The following is a 26765-nucleotide window of genomic DNA, read 5'->3' as shown; positions in this document are numbered from 1 at the left end:
CCCTTGCAGCGCTACCACCCGTGGTTGCAAGTGGCCGGGAGCCTCAACGAACTCTGGCGAAGTGGGGCACCTGTGGTGGCCCCAGCCTTGGGCAGCCCACGCAGGGCTGCCACGTGGTTGGTTCCCGACACCTTTCACTGCCCTGCGCTCCTGCCCAAGAGGAAGCCTGGGGGATGCAGGAGGTCAGGCTCGCACGCAGTCCAGTCCAGCGCTGGATGCTCCGTCCGAGTTTCCTTGGGGCCTCGGGGTCCCCGGGTTGGGGATGGCTGCTCAGGGCTGGGCCGGCTTCTCCAGGCTGGAGTTGGTGCCGTCTGCATCCTTGTCCGGCCCGGGCACGCAGGTGCAGCCCACGGGGATGGTGATGTACTCCTCGGTATAGACGGCGCGGCCGCCCGCGCAGGCCGGGGTCCGACGCAGGACCACCGCGGGCACGAGCACTGGGGCGCTGCGCAGCCGCACATCCTCCTCCCCGCGCGGCCCGGTCAGGCAGCCCCGGCACAGGCAGTAGGCCTCGGGCAGGTACCTGGGGAAGCGGCCGGGGTCGTAGGAGATTCTGCGGGGAGAGAACAGGCCCTGAGGGCTTGGCTCCTGGGCCGGTGGGCACTGGGGTCACTGACTAATAAGCGAAGGGCTGAAGCCGAGCAGCCACTGGCCTTCACTGTATTTAAGTGAAGACAGTTTACGGCCGTCCCTCAGGCCACATTCCCTGAAAACGCTTTCAGACTCGGCACCAGTGCGCGTAGGACAGGTGTACACCACACAGCCCGCATGCGCAATGAGATGCCCCCAGCCGCCCCGCTTTGGGCGCTCACCACCTCACGGGCCCAGGCTGGGCAGACCCTGGCCTCCCCGCCGCTGACAGAGCCTCAAGCAGAGGCGGCTGCCAGACACCTGTCCGGGGACCCTGGAGAAAGGCCCTGCGTCTCACTGTCCATCAGGGTCCATGTGCCCTCCCATGTGTCGGCACCCAGGATGAGCCTGTGGCTGCTGGCTGGACCCTGCCCCTCACCTCCCCGAAACCAGGAGGTCACTGATGGAACCCAGGACTCCTCCCTAACGTCACCTTGCATGGGGACACTTGCCCCACCTCGGGATCGCCAAGACCCCAAACTCTCATTTCCATTCATCTGCCCTCTTACTTTTGGAGCTGGGTCCTTGTGACCCTGAAGTCTCAGGTCACAGCCGTGACCTGACCTCTCAAGGGACACACACATCCATACATCCACCATGCACCACGCCCGGGAGGGCCCCCCGAGCGCTGGCCCGAGGGGAGCCTAGGAAGGAAACGAACCAAGCAAGATGTGCCCAAGGGTGCCCACCCCTGGGGCTCCGCAGGGAGGGCGTGGCTAGGCTTCCAGAAGCTTCTTGTCCCTCACACGCAACCTCTGTAGACTAGTGTCCCTCGGCCCTCACCGTGCAGGACTGCAGGGCACCAGCCAAGCTAAGAAGTTTCCCGATGAGAAGGACCTTTTGACAACCAGTTATGAAAGTGCAGAGGCAGGAAGGCACGCGATGGGTAAACTGGGCAAAGTGGGCCGGGAGGCAGAACCTGACCAGCTGTTAAGCATGGGGGGGACTGGAGGCCATATCAACCAGGCCAACTGCCCATGGCCTGTGGGCAGCCTCAGAAATGGTATCTTCACGCAACAACAAATCCACTTGACACCAACTATGTGCCACTTACACAGCAGGAAAGAACTAAGGTGGGGTCAGGCCTGCAGCTGGAGGGAGGGGGGGCCGGTGGGGAGGGGAGGGGCGGGCCTCAGGGTGCCGTCAAGATGGAGGGTGGTGCTTAAACTCGGGGACCACGCTACACTGCCCTGCCCCTGAGCATCCCAGAGGGACATTTCTGAGTCCTTGGCCACCATGTGGATGTGGGGATGAAGTCAGGGGAAAAGTCGGGGTGCCCAGGAGGATAGCAACGGGGGAGCAGGAAGGCCTGGCTCCGACTCCCTTCTCACTGCCGTGCAAGGAGCAGCCCCGGAGATCTGCGCGCCGGCAGGAGGAGGGCGGCAGGGCCGGCCTGTGAAGGCACCTGCCTGCCCCCCGGGACACGGAGACCCACAGCAACTCCATCCGGCCCGCATGCCCACAAAGAGTTGAAAATATCTTTTATAAGCATCTCATCACTTCTCCCTCGCTGCTGCCTTTGTAAGAACTTTACTTTTCCACCCCCATAATGCCTCATTCCCATCCCCTACACGGGCACAGGCCCCCCAACATCCCCTGTCGGGCAGGGGCGGTCATGTCAGGAAAAATCCCAGCTCCTCGGCTTCGCCTTCCGAGGCCCCCACGACCAGCCCCTCACCCACGTACTTTCCCAGCCGTCCGCGTGCCCAACACCCGCCCCCAGAGCAGGACGCCTGGCAGGGGCCGCGGCTAAGCTTTTGCTCAACATGAACTCTTCCCCCAAACCAATCTCAACTCAGCCAAGACTTACCATGTTTTAAGGTCCAATGCAAGTCATTATTTTAAGAGTTCTTAGATTTAACCTCTTCTTTCCCCATATTCTCAACACCTTGGGCCTCTCAGACAGAACTGCACATTTTCCACGTCTTCCCCTGGGAGGGAAGGGTAAGGACTGTATCTGGACGCACTCTCGTGCTCTAACAAGCCCACCACAGCGCCCGCACAGAGGAAGAGTTCAGTAGATGGTACGAGGGTGGTGGTGAGTCTGGACTCCTCAGCTTCCTGTCCTTCAGACCCTGAGATCAAGCTTAGACCCTTACTTACATTAGGAGGGAAGGGAATTTATAATATCTGCAATCACAGTCAACATTGTGCTCGTGGTGTTTCAGGCAGTAGGAATATAGATGAAATACTATAATAATCTACCATCCAAGGACTCACCCTCTCGGGATAAATATACAAAGGAACAGAGTTAAACCTGGCCATTACAGCAGAGGAGGCTTCCTGGTAAAGTGGAACCTGGGTGGACTCATCCAGATGAAGAAGGAAAAAGGGCATTTAGTGCAGAGGTCAAAGCCTAGGTTTGAGGGACCACGTCAGGCGCCGCAGCACAGGAGAAGAACTAAGCTGGGGCTGGAGCCTCTGTGAGGCCTCTGGTTCCTAACAGGAATTTGGATCTGACCCTGAAGGCAACAGGGAGGATGTTAGAGAAGTGACCCAATCAGATGGAATTTTAGGTCCCTCAGACTACAGAGTGGAAGCCAGTCTGGAGCCCAAGAGAGATCTTGGCTGGAGATGGAGATTTTTAAATTATTAGCATATGAATAGTGGTTAAGTAAGATCATTCACATAAGTGTATAGAGAGATACCAAATAAAAGAAACTCAACAGAGGTTTCATTCCAAGAGGGAAAAAAGAGGCAGGGGAACCTAAATATTAAAAGAGCTTTGAGAAATCATCAACAAAATGAAAAGGCAACCCACTGAATGGCAGTATTTGCAAAGCATATATCTGATAAGGGGTTAATATCCAAAATACAAAGAATGCATATAACTCAATACCAAAAGAACAAACTGATTAAAAAATGGGCTCAAGACCTGAATAGACATTTTTCCAAAGAAGGCATATAGATGTCCAACAGGCACATGAAAAGATGCTCAAACATCGCTAATTATTAGAGAAACGCAGATCAAAAGCACCTCACATCTGTCAGAATGACTATTATCAAAAAGACAAGAGGACTTCCCTGGTGGTGCAGTGGTTAAGAATCCACCTGCCAATGCAGGGGACACGGGTTCGAGCCCTGGCCCGGGAAGATCCCACATGCCGCGGAGCAACAATGCCCATGGGCCACAACTACTGAGCCTGCGCTCTACAGCCCACGAGCCACAACTACTGAAGCCCGCACGCCTGGAGCCCGTGCTCTGCAACAAGAGAGGCCTGTGCACCGCAATGAACAGTAGCCCCTGCTCGCTGCAACTAGAGAAAGTCCGTGCGCATCAACGAAGACACAACACGCTCCCCCCCCCACCAAAAAAGACAAGAAATAAGTGTTGGCGAAGATGAGAAAAACGAAACCCTTGTGTACTGTTGGTGGGAATGTTAAGTTGGTGCAGACACTGGAAAATAATATGGAGAATCCTCAAAAAAATTAAGAATAGAACTACTAAGTAATATAGCAGTTCCACTACTGGGTATTTATCCAAGGAAACAAAAACACTAACTTGAAAAGATGTATGATCACTGCATTATTATCACAGCATTATTAACACAGCCAAGACATGGAAGCAACCTAAGTGTCCATCGACAGATGAATGGATAAAGAAGATGTGGCACATATATGCAATGGACTATTACTCAGCCATAGAAAGAAACGAAATTGAGTTATTTGTAGTGAGGTGGATAGACCTAGAGCCTGTCCTACAGAGTGAAGCAAGTCAGAAAGAGAAAACAAATACCGTATGCTAGCGCATATATATGGGATCTTAAAAAAAAAAAAGGTTCTGAAGAACCTAGGGGCAGGACAGGAATAAAGACACAGAGGTAGAGAATGGACTTGAGGACACGGGGAGGGGGAAGGGTAAGCTGGGACGAAGTGAGAGAGTGGCTTGGGCATATATACACTACCAAACGTAAAATAGATAGCTAGTGGGAAGCAGCCGCATAGCACAGGGAGATCAGCTTGGTGCTCTGTGACCACCTAGAGGGGTGGGATAGGGAGGGGATATGGGGACATGTGTATGCCTATGGCTGATTCACTTTGTTGTACAACAGAAACTAACACAGCATTGTGAAGCAATTATACTCCAATAAAGACGTATAAAAAAACAATACTGTATAGCATATTCGAGAGTTGCTAAGAGAGTACATCTTAACATTTCTCATCGTGCACAAAACTGTGTGGTGACGGACATTAACTAGATTTATTGTGATCATTTTGCCATATATGCAGATATTGAATCATTATATTGCACACCTAATAACTAATAATAACATGTCAACTGTATCTCAATTTAAAAAATGGAGCGCCTTGAGCAGAGTGATATAAGTACTGGGGCATCGCTGACCTGGTTTACACCAGCTGACCAGGTGCAGCTAGGAGTGCATCCCCAATTCCCAAGTGTTTTCATCTGGATGAGAAACTATATGGTTGCTTTAAAAACATATCAAACCCTTAGGGACACTGGACAAAACAATGGACCAGCACTGTTCAAAAGCATCACAGCCACGAGAGACAAAGGACTGAGGGGCTGTCACAGACTGAAGGGCCCTGAGCTGCAGAGGCTGGACCCTGGGGCAGGGAAGAGGCACGAGTAGGAACCCTCTGAAGGTCACAGTTCAGAATATGGCACCGTATCCATGCAGCGCCTCATCTTGGTAATTTTGCTGAGCTGTGATGCTGACTTGGGCAGTCTGGGTAAGGGGTACAGGGATTTCCTTGTACTAATTTCACAAATTTTCCTGTTACGTTTAAATTATTTCAAAGCAAAGAATTAAGTAATAAAAGAAAAAACTTTATGTTTTAAAAATACAAGACAATCAAGAAAATCTAAACTGGACTATTTGAAGATAAGAAGGAAGTATTCAATTTTAGGTGTGTTCAATGGTATTGTGGTTTTGTTTAACAAAAGGTCTTTATCTTTTAGAGAAACTGCCAAACTCGTGTGTGTACACACACACACACACACACACACACACACACAGTGACCGTGTGCCTCTGAACCTGTCTCAGCAGGTCAGCAGTGAGCCTCCTGCACGCAGCCAGGGGTCGGACACACCCGTGCATGGGACCCAGGGGAGGCCCAGGGGTGAGGTGAGGCCAGAGGGCTGGGCTCGAAGGTGGTGGGGGAGGGAGCCAGGGGGAGCGGCGCGTGCGTGTGTCTACATGCGTGTGTGCGGTGGGGCAGGGACTTGCGAAGAAATCTGCGATGTGGCAGGACCCCTGAGCCCAGAGCAGAGAGTCTGGAGTTACGGGTTCTGGAAGCCACAAGGGGCTGTGAGACTCTGACAGGCTCAGGCTGACAACGGGAAGCTCATGCCGACGGCAGTGTAGACGGCGGTGTAGACGCAGCCATGGGACAGAATCGGGTGTGGGAGGGAGGCCCCAACCTGAGGGCATAAAGATCCCTTTCAAACAACTGGGGTTTCTTTCTACACAGGTGACAGTCCCCGTGTCACATGCTAGTTTTGTAGGTGGACCTGATGGCCACCTGGATGTGGTGACAGGTCAGAAGCCTCATCCGACTAAAAATATCCCCTGACTCCCGCCAGTTGGCCCGAGGGACTGAAGTTTCCACTGTCACAGGGATACCTCTGGCCAAGGCACTGTGACAATGGGACCCCTGCCCACCCCACCTGGGATGAGAACATGGATGGCTCAGCATCAGGGGTTCGTGGCCAGCGTTTCTCTCAGGATAGAAATGTGCTACCACGGGACGGGGTGCAACGCATCCATCCCACCCGACACCGAGCACTGCAGGTGGGGGGCTGGCGGCGACCACGACGGGGGGTGGGCGCGGGGCTCAGGAGGAAAGTCCAGAAGCCCCGGGACACGGGACAGAAACGGGCTCATCACCCCAACCCCCGGCCTTGAGATTCTGGGAAAATCCTCAGGAGTGCTTTCGGGGTAAAGAAAGCTGCCAGCAGGGATCCTTTGTCACCCCACAAGGACACGCGGTCGAACGGCCCCCAGTGCCCACCCCCTCGGCCTTCCCGCTTCTGCTGCCACCGTGTGCACCCAGCCTGAGGGAACACGCGGGAGCGAGGCCAGGTCCCCTCTGCAGGGACCCCACGTGTGAAGCTTGGCCGCCGGGAGCGACAGCTGGCCCAGCTTAATCCAGAAACAAAGGGCGTGCGGAGACGGGATGGAAACCGAGCCCAGAGGAATGTGAGTGACGGCAGGGCCAGGAAAAGAGCCGCCGGGCCCTGGACGGGGTAGGAAACAATTCGAGGCAGTTCCCCCCCACTCCCCCCAGGAGCGCAGCAGGTCACGGGCGGAGCTGCCACGGTGCTTATGCACAAACCCAGCCCCCCTCTTTGCAAAGCACAAATGAGTTCAATTTCAAACAGCAGAGGCTGTGTGATCACGTCTTTCACAGCAATCCCAAGACCCCAAGCCCCAAAGCCAGGAAGAAGTGGGGAAAGGCCCCTCCCCGCCCAGAAGCAACGGATGGAACCAAGTGGCCTCAACAGTCCAGGGTCCCCAGACCCCAAGGCCAAAACAGACTTTCTTAAAGGGGCGGCCTGGAGTCAGTGTCCTAAACCTACAATTTTGGTCCAACCTGGTTACCAACCAGTGACACTGGACGAGTCATCGCCCCTGCTGGTTCTCTGCAAAGTGCAGGGGATGGATTTGATGGGCAGGCTGCTTCCTCCACCTTCTTGATGGCAGGACTAATAAAGTGATATTTTTATCAACATTTTCTGCTTAGAAAAGACACCCATAATCCCCTGAGTTTCTAATATATCGGAGACTCTCCCCAAAGTAATCTATGAAGTCAGTGCAGTTCTCGTAGATTTCTCTTAGAACTTGGCAGGCTGATTCTAAAACTCGCACAAGAGAAAAGGGCCCAGAACAGTCTAAACAGCTGCGAGGAAGCATAGGAGGGGCTCGCTCTACCAGCCTTCAAGACGCTGCTAACGGGAAGACATCGGGCGCCCCCAGGGAGGCTGAGGGGAACAGTGTCTTTTCCCAAGCGCGTTTCTCCTGGACCTGGGCAATTAAGGCAGAAACAAGGTTTCCAAACTGTGGTTTTCAGAACCGTGTGGCATGGGGCCTGTTCAACCCCAGATTCCCACGCTTCCCTCCACACTCAGGAGCTCAGCCTGCTGGCTGCCAAGTGACCGCCTGGCTCGTGTCTGGAAGCCCCGGACAGAAGCCCCCAGCACCTCCGAGGGGGTGACTGCACACAACCAGGGCACTTCCCCACCCCCCCACCCCCAATCTCAGGACCCTCCCGCTGGACGCCCATGCCAAGGAGTCTAATTAGCCCACAAGGTCACTGCTGAGCCAGCATGGATGGTGGCGCTGAGACCTGGTTTGCTCTCTGCTGGGATGCTGTCCCCTCCCCAGGGCTGTGGAGCTCAGGGGGACGCAGGGCCGGGCCAGGCTTAAAAGCCCCCTGGACAGTCCTGACCAGCCCCGGGGAGGCCGCTGGGCCCCGGTCTGAGAGACCACAGGGCACTGAGGCAGGTCTGTGGTTCCCTGTGCAACGGGTTCGACCGCCAGGGGTTTAGGGACAGGAGATGGCAGCCCCCTGCGCGGCGGCGCCGGCCCTCCTGTTGCTCAGGTTGAGCCGGACGGGCTTTCACCGCGGCTGCCAGGAAGCCCTGAACATGGTCCCGCCCGACGAGAACCTGAGTGTGTGTGTCCCTGGGGAACAGGACATGGGACCAGCTGGGAGGCAGACGGGCCTGACCGCATGGACCCTGAGGCCGTCCCCGCGGGCGCACCTGGCCCTATGCCGGCGAGGACAGCCAGGGGTCAGTGACCCTGGGCCGAGGCCACTGTGCTGCGATCCTGAGCCTGGCCTCGGACAGCCCTGACCCCAAGCCAGGGAGGCCGATGCAGACCCACCGGCTCCTCTGCTGCCAGGCTGGTCCCCGTGGAGCCTGGAAGGCCCGGTCCACCCCCCAAGACCCAGCCCTGCACGAGGGGCCCGAGGCCCCCAGGGGCTCAGCCCTACCACCACGGGGCCCTTGGAAAAGGGTGACCCAGTGACTCCGTGCAAGACCTGTCCACCTGGGAGCTCAGGGAAGAGCAGAGACACTTGGAAGGAATCTGGAAGACGATTCCGAGGGACAGAGAAAGGGAACCAGGGAACGAATGAGCCAGAGCTTCTCTAGGGCCCTTTTCTCCCTCAGGGCAGATGCCACGCATTCCGGGCAGCTGGGAAGAATCTCTTCCAAGGAAAAACAGAGCTCCTGCCACCACCGTCCGGACTCTCCGTCCAAGGAAGCTGCAGAATCTGGCATTGGAGCCACGTCCGCTGCGTCCGTCCTTGGGGCGGGCGGGCCAAGCACCTCGTGCGCGGTGTGAGGAAAAATCCACACGGAACATGAGCCCAGACGCTGCGCCTCGTCCTGGCAGCATTTTGGACGGTCATTTTCCCCTTGACCGCGGGAGCCAGGCACCCACTGCTCTCCTTCAAGCCTCGTGTGTCGTTTCTGCAAGACCGAGGCCAAGAGGACGTCGGCTCGCGGCAGGCGCGCTCGCCCCCCAGTCCTTCCGCCGTATGAAGGACACAGACATTTGATTCAGGGGACGACGGCGTGGAATATTCACTCATCTTACGTAGAACAAGACCCGGCAGTCCGAGAAGACAACCTTCAAAGCAAAACGAATGGCCTATTTTCAGGAGAGACCGTCACCCCATGACGGCGCTCCCGACAGCGCTTCTATTTTTCACTCTGGAACGTTGGTGGCCGCAGCCCAGCCCGCTGTGTGCTGAGCAGCTCAGAGAAAAAGATCCATGCAGGACTTGGACCAATTAAAGTCACTTATGCATAAAAATATTTGGGGGGAGAAATACCACCATTTCCTACCAAGCTGCGCTAAATGATGAGTTTCTCCTTCTCTACCCCGGAGTCTGCCTGCGCGCAACGCCGAGTGCTGTCACTGGAGCCCCGCCCCCGCCGGCAGTTGACGGCCTCCGTCCTTTCCTCCCTCCCTGCCCTTCATAACAGAAAGGACACGACACCTGTGCTGATACACAGGCAATACACAGATACCCGGGAAGCCAGAAAGGCTTTGCTTCTAAATCATGAGAATAACGAAGCCGGGCGCCAGGCGGCAGTGAACTTGCCAACGAAAAACAGACAGAAGCAAGGTCTCCCCAGGTTGAAAGATGACCGGGGCCGGCGGGCGGGTGGGTTGGCCGGTGCTGCCCCCTGCCGGCCACCTCCCTGCGAGCCGCGGCTCCTGTCCGTGGGGAGGAAGGAAGAAGAAAATAAACTGGACACAGTCTAACCGTGCACCCGGGGGGAGGGGGCGCACGAGAGAAACAAGCGGGAACATTAGAAGGGGGCGGACCTTCTCTACCATGACGCTCCTCACCTCTGTACTTTCTCTAATTAATATTCTTTTACAATTTTAAGGACAACATAATGAAGAAAAAGCGATGTCCACAGCACCGCCTCGCACAGTGGATTGGACAACTAGGCGACACTTGTTGGGGAAGGGGCGCGGAGGCGACGCTCGGGGGTGGCGTGGCGGACGCAGGGTCGGAGGAGGGGCGAGCAGAAGCGCCCTTCCTGTTTCTGCCCTCCTGAAACCAGCGTAGGAACCTGCAGGTCATCCCCGCGGGCATCTCGCTGGCCCGGCCGGAGACAGTGGTGACCTTCCCCCTGCCACGAGCTGGGAGCTGTCGCTGCTGCCGCCCCTACTCCCAGCGTCCCCTGCTGAGAGTTCTGGCCACAGAGCAGAGCCAACCTGGGTTCTCCGTGCGAAAATTCCACTTTCCTGGCGCTTCCTAACACCCGGCCAGCGCCCCTGCTGGTACCCCCAGTGCAGGCTCATCCGTACAGGGCCGATGCGCCCACAAGCGGGTGGTCCCCCTGCCCCTCCCGTTAGGTCCCTCGACCTCCCCGTCACCCCTCCTCTCCTCTCCTCCTTGTCCTGTTTCTTTTTCTTTCCATTTATTCCCTTGCTGCTATTGTGACCCATGGAGTTGTTTATTGCAAAATAAACGTAGGTGTAGTTGCTTAAATTCCCCGGAGGAATTTATAAAGAAAAGTAGCAAAGCCTAAAAATAAATTGTTGTGCATTATTCACATCCTAGAGAAAAGTTACCTTTAGACTAATACCCAAAATTGAGAAATATAAACAAGTAAAAATTACTTGGAGTGTTGGTGGATGTGTATCTTTGGGGTGTCACCATAAATAAGCAATGTGTATCTTTAAACTGAAATAAACCTCAGTATTCCTACAATATGTTTCTTACTACGTCAATGTGACTTTTAAAAACTTACTGAGCAATCACATTGATTTTATTTTTGTCGTATTTGTTTCTAAAGCTTAAGAGAAACAAACATGATGACACAAAGTAAATGAGAAAATACTTTTATATTCTGGGGGCTGAATGTTGCTTTTCTAACAGCCCGTATGTGGGGAGCACAGCCAGGGGACCCAGAGCGGTCTGGACCTGGGTCCTGGCTCTGTCCCCACCCAGCTCCTTGTGTCCCCAGGCTGTGGCTCCCTGGGGCTCTAACCTCCGTGAAGGCAAGTAAGGCCTCTGCCGGGAGCCCATAACCAGCGAGAGCAAACAGTTCCCTTGGAGCCAAGACTCTTGGGAAATCGAAGGCCGGCGTGACCCGCTGAAGCTTCATTTCTTTAGTATCTGCTCTTTCCTCGTGGTTGGTAAATTTCCCTTTCGGCTCTCCATTTTGAAGTTAAGATGTTTTGGCCCCTTTTTTGGAGCTTGGCCATGATGGTGGAGCAGGAAGACCCCCAAGCTCACAGGCACACCAAAATGACAAATATTTACAGAGCAACTACCAATAAAAAAAAGACCAGAACCTACCAGAAAAGACGTTCTACAACTAAAGATATAAAGAAAGAAGCACTATGAGGTGGAGATGGGTAGTAGGGGCAGAGAGTATACACAGGACATGGTACTGTGCATAGAGAATCCTAAAGACGCCACCAGAAAACTACTAGACTCATCAATGAATTTGGTAAAGTTCCAGGATACAAAATTAATACACAGAAATCTGTTGCTCCTATATACTAACAATAAAATATCAGAAACAGAAATTAAGGAAACAATCCCATCTACCATTGCATCAAAAAGAATAAAATACCTAGGAATAAATCTACCTAAGGAGGCAAAAGACCTGTAGTCTGAAAACTATAAGATACTGATGAAAGCAACTGAAGATGACACAAACAGGTGGAGAGAGATGTTCTTGGATTGGAAGAATCAATATTGTTCAAGTGACTATACTACCCAAAGCAATCTACAGATTCAATGGAATCCCTATCAAATTACCAATGGCATTTTTCATAGAACTAGAACAAAAAAAATTTAATTCATATGGAAACATAAAAGATTCCAAAGAGCCAAAGCAATCTTAAGAAAGAACAACAGAGCTGGAGGAATCAGGCGCCCTGACTTCAGACTATACTACAAAGCCACAGTAACCAAAACAGGATGGTACTGGCAAAAAAACAGAAATATAGCTCAATGGACAGGATAGAAAGCCCAGAAATAAACCCACGCATCTATGGCCAATCTATAACAAAGGAGGCAAGAATGTACAATGGCGAAAAGACAGTCTCTTCAATAAGTGGTGCTGGGAAAACTGGACAGCTACATGTAAAAGAATGAAATTAGAACATTCTCTAACACCATACACAAAAATAAACTCAAAATGGATTAAAGACCTAAATGTAAGACTGGATACTATAAAACTCTTACAGGAAAACATAGGCAGAACACTCTTTGACATAAATCTCAGCAATATCTTTTTGAATCCACCTCCTAGAGTAATGGAAATAAAAACAGAAATAAACAAATGGGACCTAATTAAACTTAAAAGCTTTGCACAGCAAAAGAAACCATAAACAAAATGAAAAGACAACCCACAGAATGGGAGAAAATATTTGCAAATGATGCAACCAACAAGGGATTAATCTCCAAAATATACAAACAGCTCATGTAGTTCAATATCAAAAAAAAACCAAGGAACCCAATTAAAAAATGAGAAGGTCTAAATAGACATTTCTCCAAAGAAGACATAGAGGTGGCCAAAAAGCACATAAAAAGATGCTCAACATCACTAATTATTAGAGAAATGCAAATCAAAACTACAATGAGGTTTCACCTCACACCAGTCAGAATGGCCATCATCCAAAAGTCTACGAACAACAAATGAGGGACTTCCCAGGTGGTCCAGTGGTAAAGAATCTGTCCTGCAATGCAGGGAACACGGGTTCAATCCCTGGCCGGGGAACTAAGATACCATATGCCGTGGGGCAACTAAGCCCATGTGCCACAACTACTGAGCATGCACACCTCAACTAAATAGCCCTAGTGCCACAAACTACAGAGCCCACGCACTCTGGAACCTGTGCACCACAACTAGAGAAGAGAAACTCACACACTACAACTAGAGAGAAGGCTGTGCGCCACAACTAGAGAGAAGCTCACACACTGCGAGGAAAGATCACGCATGCTGCAACGAAGACCCGACGCAGCCAAAAATAAAAATTAATTAATTTTTTAAAAAGAATTTAAAAAATGAACTATAAATGCCGGAGAGTGTGTGGAGAAAAGGGAACCCTCCTACACCATTGGTGGGAATGTAAATTGGTGCAGCCACTATAGAAAACAGTTTGGAGGTTCCTTAAAAAACTAAAAACAGAGCTACCATATGATCCCACAATCCCACTCCTGGGCACATATCCAGAAGAAAACATAATTCAAAAAGATACGTGCAGACTTACCTGGTGGCGCAGTGGTTAAGAATCCACCTGCCAACGCAGGGTACATGGGTTTGAGCCCTGGTCCGAGAAGATCCCACATGCTGCGGAGCAACTAAGCCCGTGCGCCACAACTACTGAGCCTGCATGCCTAGAGCCCGTGCTCTGCAACAAGAGAAGCCACCGCAGTGAGAAGCCTGTGCACTGCAGAGAAGGTAGCCCCTGCTCGCCACAACTAGAGAAAGCCCACACACAGCAATGAAGAGCCAACACAGCCAAAAAATAAAAATAAATTTTTTAACAAAGATCTACAAACAATAAATGCTGGAGAGTGTATGGAGAAAAGGTAACCCTCATACACCACTGGTGGGAATGTAAATTGGTGCAGCTGCTATGGAAAACAGTATGGAGGTCCCTCAGAAAACTAAAAATAGAGTTACCATATGATCTTGCAATCCCTCTCCTGGGCACATAACTGGAAAAGGTGAAAACTCTAGGGACTTGCCTGGTGGTGCAGTGGATAAGACTCCGCACTCTCAATGCAGGGGGCCCAGGTTCGATCCCTGGTCAGGGGACTAGATCCCACATGCATGCCACAACTAAGAGTTCACATGCCACAACTAAGGAGCCCTCCTGCCACAACTAAGGAGATCGAAAGCCACAACTAAGGAGCTGGTGAGCTGCAACTAAGGAGCCTGACTGCTGCAACTAAGACCAGGTGCAACCAAATATATAAACATTTTTTTAAAAGATGAGAACTCTAATTCTAAAAGATACATGCACCCCAGTGTTCACAGCAGCACTATTTTCAATACCCAAGACATGGAAGCAACATAGATGTCCATCAACAGATAAATGGATCAAGAAGATGTGATATATATACACAATAGAATATCAGCCATAAAAGAATGAAATAGGGCTTCCCTGGTGGCACAGTGGTTGAGAGTCCGCCTGCTGATGCAGGGGACGCGAGTTCGTGCCCCGGTCCGGGAAGATCCCACATGCCGCGGAGCGGCTGGGCCCTTGAGCCATGGCCGCTGAGCCTGCGCGTCCGGAGCCTGTGCTCCGCAATGGGAGGGGCCACAACAGTGAGAGGCCCGTGTACCACAAAAAAAAAAAAAAAAAAAAAAAGAATGAAATAATGCCATTTGCAGCAACATGGATGGACCTAGAGATAATCATACTAAGTGAAGTCAGACAGAGAAAGACAAATATCATATGATATCACTTATGTGTGGAATCTAAAATATGGTACAAATGAACTTATTTACAAAACAGAAACAGACTCACAGACATAGAAAACAAACTTGTGGTTACCATAGGGGAAGGGGAGGACGATTAATTAGGAGTTTGGGATTAGCAGATACAAACTACAATATATAAAATGGACAAACAAGGCCATACTGTATAGCATGGGGAATTATATTCAGTATCCTGTAATAAACCATGATGGAAAAGAATATAAAAAAGAATATATATACATATATGCATGTATATACATAACTGAATCACTTTGCTCTACACCAGAAACTAACACAAAATTGTAAATAAGCTATGGTTCAATTAAAAAAAATTTTTTTAAACCAGTTCTAAGAGGGAAGTTTACAGTGATACACACTCAGGAAAAAAGAAAAATTTCAAATAAACAACCTAACCTTACACCTAAAGGAACTAGAAAAAGGAGAACAAACAAAACCCAAAGTTAGTAGAAGGAAAGATATCATAAAGATCAGAGCAGAAATAAATCAAATACAAACAAAACAAAACCAATAAAAAGATCAATGAAACTAAGTGCTGGTTCTTTGAAAAGATAAACAAAGTTGATAAACCTCTATCCAGACTCATCAAGAGAAAAGAGAGAGGGCTTCCCTGGTGGCGCAGTGGTTGAGAGTCCGCCTGCCGATGCAGGGGACACGGGTTTGTGCCCCAGTCTGGGAAGATCCCACATGCCGTGGAGCGGCTAGGCCCGTGAGCCATGGCCGCTGAGCCTGCGCATCCGGAGCCTGTGCTCCGCAACGAGAGAGGCCACAACAGTGAGAGGCCCGCGTACCGCAAAAAAAAAAAAAAAGAAAGAGAGAGGGTCCAAATCAACAAAACCAAAAATGAAAAAGGAGAAGTTACAACTGATACCACAGAAATACAAAGAATCATAAGAGATTACTATAAACAACTGCATGCCAATAAAATGGACAACCTAGAAGAAACGTACAAATTCCTAGAAGTGTACAATCTCCCAAGACTGAACCAGGAAGGAAGAGAAAATATGAACAAAGCAATTACCAGTAATCAAACTGAATCAGTAATTGGGAAAAAAAAAAAGAAAAAAACTCGCAACAAACAGAAGTCCAGAACCAGATGGCTTCATGGGTGAATTCTACCAAACATTTAGAGAAGAGCTGAAGAGTTGATTCCTATCCTTCTGAAATTATTCCAAAAAATCAGAGAGGAAGGAATGCATCTGAACTCATGCTATGATACCAAAACCAGACAAAGATATCACACAAAATAGAAAACTACAGGCCAATATCACTGATGAACACAGATGCAAAAATCTCCAACAAGACATTAGCACATTGATTCCAATAATGCATTAAAAGGACCATACACCATGATCAAGTGGGATTTATCCCAGGGATGCAAGGATTTTTCAATATCCATAAATCAATCATTGGGATACACCACACTAACAAATTGAAGAATAAAAACCATCATGATCATCTCAATAGATGCAGGAGAAGCTTTTGACAAAATTCAACATCCATTTCTGATAAAAACTTTCCAGTAGTGGGTATAGAGAAAACATACCTCAACATAATGAAGGCCATATATGATAAGCCCACAGCTAACATCATACTCAATGCTGAAAAGCTGAAAAGCATTTACTCTAAGATCAGAACTCTCACCACTTTTTTTTTTTTTTTTGCGGTATGCAGGCCTCTCACTGTTGTGGCCTCTCCCGTTGCGGAGCACAGGCTCCCAACGCGCAGGCTCAGTGGCCATGGCTCACGGGCCCAGCCGCTCCGCGGCATGTGGGATCTTCCCGGACCGGGGCACGAACCCGCATCCCCTGCATCGGCAGGCAGACTCTCAACCACTGTGCCACCAGGGAAGCCCTCACCACTTTTTATTCCACATAATATTGTAAGTCCTAGCCACAGCAAACAGACAAGAAATAAAAGGGATCCAAACTGGAAAAGAAGAAGTAAAACTTTCACTGTTTGTAGCTGACATGATACTATACGTATAAAATCATAAATACACCACCAAAAAACTACGAGAGCTCATCAACGAATTCAGTAAAGTTGCAAGATACAAAATAAATACACAGAAATATATTGCATTTCTATACACTAACAATGAACTGACAGAAACGGAAATTAAGGAAACAATCCCATTTACCATATCATCAAAAAGAATACTTAGGAATAAATCTAAGGAGGTAGAAGACCTGTACTCGAAAAACTATAAGACAGTGATGAAACAAATTGAAGATAACACAGATAGAAAGATACACTTGTTCATTGACTAGAAGGATTTATACTGTCAAAATGACCATACTACCCAAGGCAATCTACAGATTCAAAGCAATCCTTATCAAAACACCGATGACATTTTCCACAGAACTGGAACAAATAATTTTAAAATTTGAATGGAAACACGAAAGACCCTGAATAGTCAAACCAATCTTGAGAAAGAAGAACAGAGCTGGAAGAATCACACTCCCTGAGTTCAAACTATACTACAAAGCTACAGTAATCAAAATAGTATGGTACTGCCACAAAAACAGACACACAGATCACCGGAACCAAATAGAGAGCCCAGAAATAAACCCACACACTTATGGGCAATTAATCTATGACAAAGGAGAAAAGAATACATAGTGGAGAAATGACAGTCTCTTCAATAAGTGGTGTTTGGAAAACTGGACAGCTACATGTAAAAGAATTAAATTAGAACATTCTCTAACACCATATACAAAAGTAAACTCAAATTGATTAAAGACCTAAACGTTAAGATCTGACACCATAAAAGTCCTAGAGGAAAACATAAGCAGAACACTCTCTGACATAAATTGTGGCAATAATGTTTTCAATCTGTTTCCTAAGGCAAAGGAAACAAAAGCAAAAATAAACAAACTTAAAAGCTTTTGCACAGCAAAGGAAGCTACTGACAAAAAACAATCTACTGAATCGAAGAAGATATTTACAAGTGTTATGACCAATAAGGGGCTACCATCCAAAATACATAAACAGCTCATACAACACAATATCAAAAAAACAAAAAAACCAATTAAAAAATGGGCAGAAGACTTGAATAGACATTTTTCCAAAGAAGATATAGATGACCAACAGGCACATGAAAAGATGCTCAACGATGCTAATCAGAGAAATGCAAATCAGAACCACAATGAGATATCACCTCACACCTGTCAGAATGGCCATCATCAAAACGAACACAAATAACAAATGCTGGCGAGGATGTGGAGAAAAGGGAACCTTTGTGCACTGTTGGTGGAAATGTAAATTGGTGCAGCCACTGTGGAGAACAGTGTGAGGATTCCTCAAAAAAAAAAAAAAAAAAAATAGAACTACCATATGATCCAGCAATTCCACTCCTGGGTATATATCCAAAAAAAAAAGAAAACACTAATTCAAAAAGATACATGCACCCCAATGTTCACTGCAGCATTTTTTACACTAGCCAAGATATGGAAGCAATCTAAGTGTCCATCAACAGACAAATGGATAAAGAAGACATATATACATATAGAGTGGAATATTAGCCATAGAAAAAGAATGAAATTTTGTCACTTGCAGCACTGTGGATGGACCTGGAGGATATTATGCTTAGTGAAATAATTCAGACAGAAAAAGACAAATACCATGTTGTCATTTGTATGTGGAATCTGAAAAAAAAAAAGAATATAACAGAAACAGACTGACACAGAGAACTAGTGGTTGGTTACCAATGGGGAGAGGGAAGGGGGAGGGGCAAAACAGGAATTTGAAATTGTTGTAGTTAATACCTAACTGTCTTGCATAAAAGCTGTAGCCGTCACACCCCCAGTATAGGGAGAGCCTTCCCCTCACACCGTGCCAGCTCGGCTGGACAGGCGCGCCCACCAAACAGCTCTCTCAGTACAGTGATTTTTTTTTTTTTTTTAACAAGAGTTAGCTTTTTGTTTTTTCTTTTTATTTTTGGCTGTGTTGGGTCTTTGTTGCTGCGCAGGTTTTCTCTAGTTGTGGCGAGCGGGGGCTACTCTTCGTTGCGGTGTGCGGGCCTCTCATTGCGGTGGCTTCTCCTGTTGCAGAGCACGGGCTCCAGGCGTGTGGGCTTTAGTAGTTGTGACACACAGGCTTAGTTGCTCCGCGGCATGTGGGATCTTCCCGGACCAGGGCTCGAACCCCTGTGCCCTGCATTAGCAGGCAGATACTTAACCACTGCACCACCAGGGAAGCCCCTTTAATATTTATTTAGTTGGCTGCACCAAGTCTTAGTTCCAGCACTCAGGATCTTCGTTGCGGCATGCAGGATCTAGTTCCCCAACCAGGGACTGAAGCCGGGCCCCCTGCATTAAGAGCGTGGAGTCTTGGGCTTCCCTAGTGGCGCAGTGGTTGAGAGTCCGCCTGCCGATGCAGGGGACGTGGGTTCGTGCCCCGGTCCGGGAGGATCCCACATGCCGTGGAGTGGCTAGGCCTGTGAGCCAGGGCCGCTGAGCCTGTGTGTCCAGAGACTGTGCTCCGCAACAGGAGAGGCCACAACAGTGAGAGGCCCGCATACTGCAAAAAAAAAAAAAAAAAAAAGGAAATAGGGCTTCCCTGGTGGCGCAGTGGTTGAGAGTCCACTTGCCAATGCAGGGGACGTGGGTTCGCGCCCTGGTCTGGGAGGATCCCACATGCCGCGGAGCGTCTGGGCTCGTGAGCCATGGCTGCTGAGCCTGCGTATCCGGAGCCTGTGCTCCACAACGGGAGAGGCCACAACAGTGAGAGGCCTGCGTACCGCAAAAAAAAAAAAAAAAGAAAAAGGAAATAAAGAGCGTGGAGTCCTAACCACTGGACCACCAGGGAAGTCCCAGTACAGTTTTAATATGCCTGAGGGCGAGGTCTGTCCACCTTTCAGAGTTGGGGTCATGTGAGTTCCCTCCATGGGGACTGACCACGGCCTCTGTCTTCCTTTCATCGGGTCTTTTTTTTTTTTTTTAAACTTTTATTGGAGTACAGTTGCTTTACAATGTTGCTAATTGCCACTGTACAGCAAAGTGAATCAGCTATACGTATACATATATCCCCTTTTTGGATTTCCTTCCCATTTACGTCACCACAGAGCACCGAGTAGAGTTCCCTGCACTATACAGTAGGTTCTCATGACTTCTCTATTTTATACATGGTGTCAATAGTGTGTATGTGTCGACCCCAATCTCCCAACTCATCCCACCCCCTCTTCCCCCCTTGGTATCCATACCTTTGTTCTCTACGTCTGTGTCTCTATTTCTGCTTTGTAAATAAGACCTATACCAATTCATCGGGTCTTTTTCTTGGTTTGTAAGAGCTCTTCATGAAACAAGCCCTTTGTCACATGGGTTGCAAGTATTTTTTCCCAGTTTGCCCTTGTATTTTTTTTTCCAATTTTGCCAAGAAAAAATGGCAGATAATTATGTAATTAAATTTATCAATCTCCTCTTTAATGACTTTGGGGGCCTGTGAGCTACTAAATAGGCCTTCTCCACTCAAGTGTATAAATATAATTGACTGCATTTTTATGTATTTTTGTGGTTTTACTTTTCACGTTTAAGTCTGAGTCATCTGGAACTTATTTCCATACAAGAGTGAGATCCAACTGTATCTTTTCAGCTGGTTACCCAGTCCCAACGCTATTTATCGAATGATCCATCTCTCCCCTAAAGATACGGAAAGCACCTTATACTCCTAATTTCTATTTTAAGGCCTAGCTTACACAGCTGAAGTGGTCCTTTCTGTGCCTTTCAGGTTTGACGTGCAGTCCATTTCCCCGTCCATCTTTAAGAGTTCTCTGTTTGTAGCCTTAAATAGCACTTCTGAGTCTGAGCTGACACAGCACAGGTGAGGCCGCTCTTCCGCCCGCGATCCCGCCCGGCAGTAACGTCTAAGCACACCGCTTAGAAGAGGCACGTGTATTGCTTTTTCTAATCTTCCCAGAAACTCGGGAGGCGGGGAGGTGATCCGAGGTCAGGGCGCAGGGCGGGGTCTCCTGGCAGGGCCGGCTTCAACGGCCAGCCAGTCCCCTGCAGCGGGCTGCCGTCCCGGCCCGTGCCCAACCTGGAAACCATCCTTCCCGCAGAGCGTGCAGCCATCGGGCCTCCCCGTGCCCACTGAAGGGCAAGCTCACGAGGCTCGAAATGTCTGAAAAACGATGCAGGCGTAGCTCCTGGCCCAGGCCCGTGAGGAGCAAAGGCTCCCCAGGCAGAACCATGCGATGCTGGGTTCCTGACAGCTACCTGCCCCGGCCGCGCCCTGCTCCCTCCACTCTGGGGTCTTTCCTGGGGATACACAGGCGTCAGTGCCAGCAACGTACAAGGGCAGCTCAACTCCGCCACGCGGAGCTCTCGGGCCGACACCTCCCGGTCTGCGCTCCAGCCCCGACCTCTCGCGAGACCACACCTCCGCCCGCGCGCTCTCAGGGACGGAACTCAGCAGCCCGGCCCTGAACTCGTTTCCTCCAGGGAGCCTGCTTCCTCGTCCTGTTGCTAAAATACGTCCACAACCCAAGCCAGACACGTGGCCGACGCGCCCAACAGGAGGTCCTGAGTAACAGTTACTCTGATGCATCGTGGTCCTCGTGGTCCTCGTGGTCCACGGGCCGCGGCCTGGCCTGGGAGGAGAGCACAGTCTGTTGTTCCGCGATGCCGCCTCGCACGTCAAGGGTGTGACATGAGGCTAGAAAGAGAGGGGCGGGACGATAACCCACCCTTTGGGGCCCTGGGATTGGTGGGGAGAAAGAGGAAAAGGCGGAGAAGAAGCACCAGCGTGAATGGCTGACAGGTGTGTCCCGAGGGCACCAGCCGCTGTCGGGAAGAGCCAGCACGCGGGGCGGAGGGGGCTGCGCGCCACGGCAGGCGGGGGAGGTCTTCCCACGTCCCCGCACAGCCCACCGTGGGGACTGGGACGCTGTGGGCCCCTCCGTCCCACACGGAACCATCCTCCACTAAATCCCTTTTTCTTTAAGCAGTGCCATTCACATTGGTCTTGGTCTCACCTCCTCCACCATCCTAGCTGCGTGTGTCGTTTTCGCCCCTCAGAGACAGCTTCTCGAAACACGAGTGGCTGTATAGCTTCCTCGATCGAAAAAACACCCTCAAGGACAAATATCAACCTTGCAACACTGCTAAGGGCAAACCCAGGCCTGCGCTCCCCGCCCCCCGCCCCCCCGCCTGAGCTCCTCACTCCCTTCCTTTCCTCCGGGTCACCCCGTCCCTTTCCCGAGGCTGCAGCGGTGAGGGATCCCACCTTCTCCAGCCTGACTGAGAGCCCCTCAGGACGGTGACACTCCGCAGCGACAGCAGGGAAGGAAGCGGACGGCCATACGTGCGCTGAAGGCACTCCGGCCACACTGTGCCCCGTCTGCACACCGCTGCTTTCCTGCGAGATGACTTCTCCCCCGAGCGACCCCGGAATGACGCCCGTCCTCCAGCTCGATGACCCTCCGCCCTCCCCCCCGCTTAAACCACCGCACACTTAACTCCTCGTGTCCAATCACGTCCCGCCTCGTTTGCTCCCCGATGACCGCCACCCCCCCTCCTGTCGACCACAGGCTTGACAAGCTCAGAGGATCCAAGGCCAGCAGCACCTGGACCAGCACAGGCGCCCGAGAAACGTCCGCAAGACCCCACATCAGACCCCGCACAGACCTCCTGCGCAGAGTCCTCTAACAATCAACGAAGGCTCCCCGGGCTCGGCCGCGTAGACCCCACTTAACCACGTACTTGGCAAGACACAGGTGCTCAAGAAACTGGGGCGTCTCAAAGACCGGAAAGGTGAACGGAGGACGCGGGTCCCTCGGAGGGAGCTGCCCGGCCTCTGCGGTAAGGAGCTGCTACCGCTCCGGCACCCCCCGCGCCCCCCGGCGCGCCCGCTCACCTGTAGGCCCAGGGCGACACGCTGCGCAGGTTGGTGGGCGGCCGGAAGCGGCGGTCGGCGGGCCTGCCCCCGGCCGGGCAGCTGGCGTTGCGCGCCTGCTCGCGCGGGCCCAGCTGCAGCGTGTGGTGGAAGGCGCCGAGCACGCCGGCCGCCAGCCGCCCGTACAGCTGCTCCAGGAGCTCCTCGGGCCGGTCCGCGCAGCCCCGCGCCCGCGCCGGCCGCCGGCCCGCCCTCGGGGCGCCCCCCGCCCGGCCCGGCGACAGCGCCAGCAGGACTCCGGCCACCAGCGCCCAGACCTGCGGGAGAGGCCGCGCTCAGCGCCGCGCGGAGGAGGGGCCCGCGCCCCGCCCCGCGCCCCCGCCCCCAGGGCCCCGCCCCGCGCCCCCCGCCCCGCTCCCCCGCCCGGAGGATGGGTGCTGACCACGCCGGCCCCCGCGCGCCCTCCCCGCCCGCGCGCCGCCCGCGAGCACCCCGGGGCCCTCCCCCGCGGCGGCCCGCTCGCCCCCCGCCGCCGCCGCCCCGAGCCGGGGTCCGCGTGGGCCGCGGGTGCGCGGTGCGCGTGTGTGTGTGCCGGCCGGGCTGCTGCGCCGCGGGCTGCGAGTGCCTGTGACGGCGCCCGGGCCCCTCGGCGGCCCCCGCGTGTCCTGGGCGCGCGGGCCCCACGAGGCGGCCCGGGACGGAGGGCGGCGGCCCCCGGAGCCCGGGGACCGAGACGCGACCGCTGCGCCGCGAACTTACCGGCGGCCCCAGCATCGCCCCGAAGTGGCTCCGGTGGTCGCGGAGGCGCGGACACGTCCCGAGCGGAGCCGCGCGGCGCTGAGCGGAAGGAGGCGCCTCGGCTGGAAGGGAAGTCGGCCGGGTCCGGCCGCCGCGAAGAGCCTCCCGGAGGAAGGCGCCGCGGGAGCGGGACGGGCACCTGGAGAGGCGCGCGGGGGCCTGGAAGCAGCTTCTTCGCCACGACTTCCTCTGAGGGACTGGAGATGGAGAGCGTTCTGAACGGGGGGCGGGGGCGCTTCTCCTTCCCCCAGACACCAGGAAGCGGTCCTTGTCTGCCCCACTAGCACCTCCGAAATCCAAGCACCAAACATTCTACCCAGCTTGCACTTTTATGGCTGGAACTGGGCATCCTTGGGCGCTACAGGGTCGGGAACTCCTGCTTCGTGATGCCGGGACTGTAAGCACGTGCAGTCATGTAAAATAAGCCTAATACTTTGTATATAAAGAAAATATACTTACACGAGGGAATTCTATTTCAAGAACCAAAGCAAACGTGCTCGTTCGTTCATTCTGTAAATGAATGCTTAATGCTTTTTAGGTGGTGGGCTCGTGAATACGGTCATTTTACGGCAGTCATACTTGGCCAATGAAAACAAGTGATTGGTAACAGCTGAAAGGTTTTCGAAGGTATAGAAAATACATAATTTATGGTTCCCTAAATGCTTTCCAGCTTAGGTATTTGACTGCCTTGTAAATAAACTACATTTCAGTTATGCTGTGTAGAAAAACAACACTTTTGTATGCCTTGAATATTCTATAACTGAAGAATTTAGGAATTGTCCTATTGACTGCTCAAAATCCCACAGAAATCTCCAATTTAAGCCATTTAAGCTATTTACAGCTTGGTGAGTAAACGTTTGTTTTGAGGTTACAAAACTTTTTCTGATTAGTAGAGAAATTGTGTTCTTTCTGGTAAAATGGGAATAAACATATCAATACACACACACATACTGTTTTTTTAAAATTGGGTAGAAGTGTGGGAATCCTTTAGGAGAGAGCAGTTTCATCCTTTGAAAGGTAAGGCGATACAGCGCCAGACACCTCATTCCGTATGTTATTCAACAAAATATCTTCCGCTGTCTAATAACATGGTAACTTCTCTCTCCTCCCCTGTTGCTTGGAAACGAAAGTATTTACTTTCCAACACTTCTCATTTTATGAAAGATCATAAACTACTGAAGATGCCTGCCCACTTGATAGAACATAAAATTCGTTTCTGTGATGCTAAGCAGAGTTGAGAAATTGTCTTCTCAACAGGTGCAAAATGTCTGTAGTCAATTGCCCTCAAACCTGAACATATTTATGAACGTGTGAAATAAACATGCTCATAGTTCAATCCAACATTAAGACGAGTGAGAAAAAGGCAAAATACTCAAAAGCAGCCTCATCATGTTCCCTTGGAAGCTAACTCCTCTGCGGTGTTCTCCGCTGAAGGTGCGATGAGAGCCGTTCCTCTCTCAGCCCCCGGATCACTCAATCCCCACAGCGCCAGGCCGTCTGTAGCTCCCTGGCATGGGAGCCGGGGTAGGGGTGGCTACGTCCACTTACCTTCCCGGGTTACTGACGGATCCAAACCTCCTTCCCTCCTCCGAAGGTCAGGTCTCCCCACCACGAGTTCTATCTGTCGTCTTCTCGGGCAGCACCTGGAGGTCCCACCACGCCTTTACCTCATTCCCGCACCTTTAACACCTGTGGAGGAGCCACCCAAGACCCGGCCTCTAATTGGCTACCCCAGCTCCACCTGCTTTCCCCCAGCACGTCTCGACTCTGGAAGCCTGTGCTCACCCACCGCGACCCCTGCGCTCATTACCGGGAGCGGCTCCCCGTCCGTCCGAGTGTGAGTGGCCCCCGACACCAGCACCTTCTCTCCGCACCTGTCCTGTACTAGCTGTCTGACCTCGTCTGCTGACCCTGCCTTTCCACCAGCCACCCCACGCGAGTCCTAGTTTCCCTTCTCGGCTGGGGCAGAGTTGGTGGTTCGACGCGATCACCACGGCCCTGCAAATACCCTAGTCCCTTGCTCCTTTTTCGCTCTGTGACATTTGCCTGGAACAACCCCACTCTGTTCCGTTCATACAGCCGGGCGTGCGCCGCACCTCAGATGGCCATTCCACACGCGGGCCTGTCCCACTTTCCGAGTTATATTCTCCTCCCGAGATGATTAGCTTCCGTCTCCCTCCTCGGATCTCTCCTCCCCACCTCTGGCCCGGCTCCGAATGCATGTCGCTTAGCCCTGCTGCTCGCGGCCCTCCTGACGCACAGCGCACGATTTGTTTGCTGCTTTCCCGGGGCCCTAGCGTGGCAGCACTGGCTGACCTGACGCGACCACGGCGGCGTCGTTGGCACCCACCTCAGAGAAAGGCAACCCCGGCCGGTCAGCGCCTCCGCCACAAACGCTGCCATCCTGCTTTCTTCTCTTGCTCACAACCCACACGCAGGCCCCCGGTAACTCTGCTGAGCCCTCCCTCCCTAACGTGTGCTGGGCAGCAGCGACCCGCACAGCCCCCAGGCACCCCTCTCCCACGCACGCCACGCTGCGGCTGCAACCCGCCCCCGCCCGCCGGCCCCAGCCAATCCCCGCAGGGCGGTGGGCTCGTGCTCCGTAGGTTAGACCACATCACGTGCCTCCGCTGTTATGGCGGCAGAGTGAAGCCTCAGGTGCCGCTGGGCTCCACGAGGCCCGCCCCCGCCCCGGGGCCCCGGCCCCTCACGCTCCCGCCCACCGCGCGCAACGCCCCCCCCCCCCCCCCCCCGCCCACCACGACGCGCGCGTCTAGCTCACCTGCTGCACCGCTGTCGCTCCCCGGGCCGCTCCTCCATTTCACTCTCTTCACCGCCCTTAACAACACCCAAAGCCCATTTAAAAATACATTTATTGTCTGCCCCCGCCAGAATTTACGCTCTTTGAGGGCAGGGTCTTGCTGTCTTGGTCACGACCGTAGCCCCAGACTCTCGCACACACTAGCCGTTTAGGGTATTTGGTGAACGCCTGCCCCATCAGATCATAACCTTTTCTGCAAGCAGGGAATGTGCTCTGATTTCGGTGTTTCCTCTCCCGCACCTACCAGAAGTGTGCATGCCGTGGAGACAATGTAAAACGAGGTGGAGGGTCCATCCTCTCTCGTGAAGTGTTACCCACCAGCCACGCCTATCCTGACTGCCCACCACCGCACTCCTCTGGACGGTGCCCGCCAGCCAGACATACCGTAAGAAGGATGCACGCAGTCCTGGCTTGGACCCCGCACCCCGCGTTTCAACGGGAAGCACAACTCGAGGCTGCCGGCGCTCGGGGCTGAAGGGACTACGGAGAAGAGCAGGAGGGTCACAGGCTGCTGTTTTCTCTGACGACTTTACTGCCCCCAAACACAACTGCTTGACTAGTGTTGGAATCCCCACAAAGCAAAACTTCCAAAGCAATCTACCTTGAATAACGACTCATCAAGGGTATGCCCAAGCACAGTATTTTTCAGCTGCAAACCATGAAATCACTATAGTGTTTCCATTACTCGCACTTTGTTTCAATGAAATTACAGGAAACGCAGCACA

At 52.0% G+C, this 26765-nt stretch overlaps 1 protein-coding gene across 1 annotated transcript; it reads right to left on the bottom strand.

Annotated features, from left to right (window-relative positions):
* Nucleotides 1-141: 141 nt before the first annotated feature.
* IL17D (interleukin 17D) lies at nucleotides 142-26754 on the bottom strand. Its single transcript, XM_082602597.1, has 6 exons — nucleotides 26425-26754; nucleotides 26002-26057; nucleotides 24768-24862; nucleotides 23181-23416; nucleotides 22443-22738; nucleotides 142-553 (listed from the first exon to the last, which is right to left on the bottom strand). Exons 2-6 carry the CDS (start codon nucleotides 26037-26039, stop codon nucleotides 271-273), a joined length of 948 nt encoding a protein of 315 aa, XP_082458723.1. The 5' UTR covers nucleotides 26040-26057; nucleotides 26425-26754; the 3' UTR covers nucleotides 142-270.
* Nucleotides 26755-26765: the final 11 nt, after the last annotated feature.

The sequence above is a fragment of the Mesoplodon mirus genome (assembly GCF_964341445.2).
Source record: "Mesoplodon mirus genome assembly, chromosome: 17".
NCBI lineage: Eukaryota > Metazoa > Chordata > Mammalia > Artiodactyla > Ziphiidae > Mesoplodon > Mesoplodon mirus.
Note: the sequence above shows the minus strand (reverse complement) of the source record. Positions and strands in the feature narration are given on the sequence as shown.